This window comes from Populus trichocarpa, chromosome 2 (genome assembly GCF_000002775.5).
Source record: "Populus trichocarpa isolate Nisqually-1 chromosome 2, P.trichocarpa_v4.1, whole genome shotgun sequence".
In the NCBI taxonomy this organism is placed as follows: Eukaryota; Viridiplantae; Streptophyta; class Magnoliopsida; order Malpighiales; family Salicaceae; genus Populus; species Populus trichocarpa.
In genome coordinates this window covers 7931720-7934754 of record NC_037286.2, presented here as the reverse complement: position 1 = coordinate 7934754, position 3035 = coordinate 7931720, and the positions used below count along the sequence as shown (strand labels likewise).

General features: G+C 40.9%; 1 protein-coding gene across 1 annotated transcript; it reads right to left on the bottom strand.

Moving 5' to 3' along the window:
• Positions 1-872: 872 nt before the first annotated feature.
• Positions 873-3035, bottom strand: LOC7467206 (protein DETOXIFICATION 48). Its single transcript, XM_002301065.4, has 2 exons — positions 2750-3035; positions 873-2609 (listed from the first exon to the last, which is right to left on the bottom strand). The coding sequence occupies exons 1-2, from the start codon at positions 2891-2893 to the stop codon at positions 1086-1088; spliced, it is 1668 nt and encodes a 555-aa protein (XP_002301101.2). The 5' UTR covers positions 2894-3035; the 3' UTR covers positions 873-1085.

Sequence of the window (3035 nt, the reverse complement as noted above, 5' to 3'; positions counted from 1 at the left end):
CACTGTGCACATTGATAGTTACATGCATTAGCAAGCAATAGTTTTCGACAACAACAACACCTTAGGGTACATGAAAAAAAGAAGCATTTCCCTTTAAATGGTGAGAGGGATCCTCCTCATGAATCCAACTTGCAGAATATTTTAGAGGATGGAAAGGGATGAGGAGTGCTGCACCCCCGATATTTTCCTGTCAAAAGATGTGAATTACCAAGGAAAAAAAAGGGGGGAAATGTGGATAACATACATTGCCATTGTCGGGCATATAACGGAGAGATAATGAAATAAAAAGGTGCAAAGTACAGCCCTTATCGATGAACCCATCAACCACGTGACATCTTCTTCTGAAAAGGAAAGGTAAAATTCTGCGGCATCTGTAATTTTTTGTATCTAATTAAATTAAGGGGAAGGTTGTTAGAAACTAAAATGAAAAAGATTACACCACCGAATATTAATTATTCCACACTTGAATTGATTATGAAATATTGATGATAAGAAAGGTGGAATATGTTCATATATATATATATATATATATATATATAGAGAGAGAGAGAGAGAGAGAGAGAGAGAGAGAGAGAGAGAGAGAGTTCTACATAAGGACTTGAATTAAGATATATACATCTATAGAGTGTGCGTGCTTTGGACAAAACTTAGAGGGTATTACGCTAATTTTTCCATTTTAGGCAGCCTAGGGTGTTACCTTATATGGAAGGCAACAGCAAGAAAGTTAAGCAAGATCCTCTCTCTCTCTCTCTCTCCCCTCCACGCTTCGAAAACAACCGACAGATTAAACCTTTTTTCTTCCTCTCTCTCTCTCTCTCTCTCTCTCTCTATCTCTCCTTTTCCTCTCAACTTGACAATGTGGAGAGCTTAAATAATTTCAAAGTATGTAGTACTCTATTCTACCATGTTATTAATAATACATCATGGAGAAGAAAAAAGAAAAATAGAAAAAGGAGATGAAAGATAAGAAAAGAAAGTTGGTTCTACAGTACAAGTGGGAAATCAATGGGAAGTCTAATAAATAAAATTCACATAAGCTGCTGAAGAGTGGGGCAAAAATGAGGAATTCAAGTGTGGAAGTCTAATTAATGCACGGTTTGTGTTGTGGATATCAGTGGGTCCGTTTCGAGTGAAGCTGACTTCACAAGATCATCATTAATGCACAATATGTCTTCAAGATTAGCCTTGTTACTGTTAGCTTCCTTAGTGGTCATAACTTCTAGCTTGGATGATGATATTGGTAATATTGGAGTAGTACACGCTCCAGATGTTTGTGTGAGCAATCTTGCTCTCTCTACTTGAACCATCCAGTCTGTTGTGCATAGAGCATACAGCATCAACAAGGCACAAGAAGCTTGAGCTGCAAGCAATCCGAGCCAGAGTCCTGCAAACCCCATTTTAGCCACAAACCCCAGAAACATTGCAACTGGCATACCCACCAAGTAAAATGAACCTAAATTGATATTTGCTCCAATGGTAGGCCTAGCACTCCCTCTTAAAACCCCACAACCAGTTGTCTGGGGGCAATTTCCAAGCTCGCAAAGCCCAGCAATTGGCAATGCTATTGATGTTAGCTCTAGGATTTCAGCATCATTAGTGAAAAATCTGCCCCATTGATGCCTCATCAATGTTGTGAATAGCATGGCCATAAGGCCCAAAGCGACCGCACATACGAGGGAAACAATCATGGAAATGCGGGCTTTTGCCGGGCGGTTGGCCCCTAGCTCATTTCCAACTCTTGTTGAGACTCCAAGGCTTAGAGATGATGGAAAAACATAGACTAACGACGTTGTCTGGATAAGAATTCCCATTGACGCTACTGTCGCTTTTGGGTTAATAAGTAGTCCGCATAGCATTATCATGAACTCATACCACCACCACTCAAGGCAAACAGAAACACAAGTGGGCACAGCAAGAGTTAGCAAAGATGACCATCCTCTAAGGCAATCCATGCTCGGAGAAACCCATGAATCTTTATATACACCAGAGAAGTAAATGAAAGAAGCGAGTGAGAGAAAGAGATTGAGATTGGTCCAAACCATGGCTATCGCCACTCCTGCAATTCCCATTTTGAAATGGACAACAAGAAGGAAATTCAAAGGGACATGGAGAAGAACAGAGATGGCTGAACAGTAAGTTATCGGTAATGTAATGCTTTGCGTCCTGAGATAGATTCTTAGCGGGTGAAGAAGTGAAAGAAGGAAGAGATCAGGAATGGAAAAAAGAATGAAAGTATGGGCCACTGAAGATATTTCTTTGTCTTGACCACACCATAAAAGGATGCTCTTCATGTTTAGCCACATGAAGGATATTGGAACAGAGGTGGAGAGGAGGAGGAGAACAGTTCTTTGAAGAGTCAAGCCAAGTATCTTCCAGTGTTTTGCTCCATAAGCTTGTCCACAGATGGGTTCCATTCCCATAGCTAAACCAGAGAGCACAGAGTAGCCAGTGATGTTGGCGAAACCTATAGAGAGTGAGCCACCAGCAAGTTCAAGCTCCCCAAGATAGCCAAGAAAAAGCATGGAGATCATCGCTCTTGAATACAGAACAAGACCAGTCATTGCTGTTGGGCCAGATATCTTCGCTATTTCTTTGATTTCTTGCAAGGCCTGAAATTAAGCAAACAAAAACAAAAAGGAAATGAGAAATGATGTGTGCTGTTGTCTTGTTTCTTGAAAGATCATCGGTACATCTTTGCTTATATGTTCATGTAGTTAGATAGCAAATGAAAATAGATTATTATTGTTACCTCAGAAGGAGTTGGCCATCCATGTAACTGTTCTTCCTGATCATCATCGGTGTAAGGATCCATAGTTTTGTTTGGTTTATTACCGAACTGAGGTTTCTTGGGACAGAGAAATGAGGATGGTTTAGCTGGGGTTGGATTGCACATATTTCTCTGACAAAAAAAGAAAAAACCTCAAGAGCAAATGTTAATGAGCAAGCAAGCAAGCTCGGCTGGGGGGGGGGGGGGGGGGGGAGTCCTACAACTTCCCAAGTGCTGCAGGCTTTGTTGTTTGCTTTGTGGGGGTTTG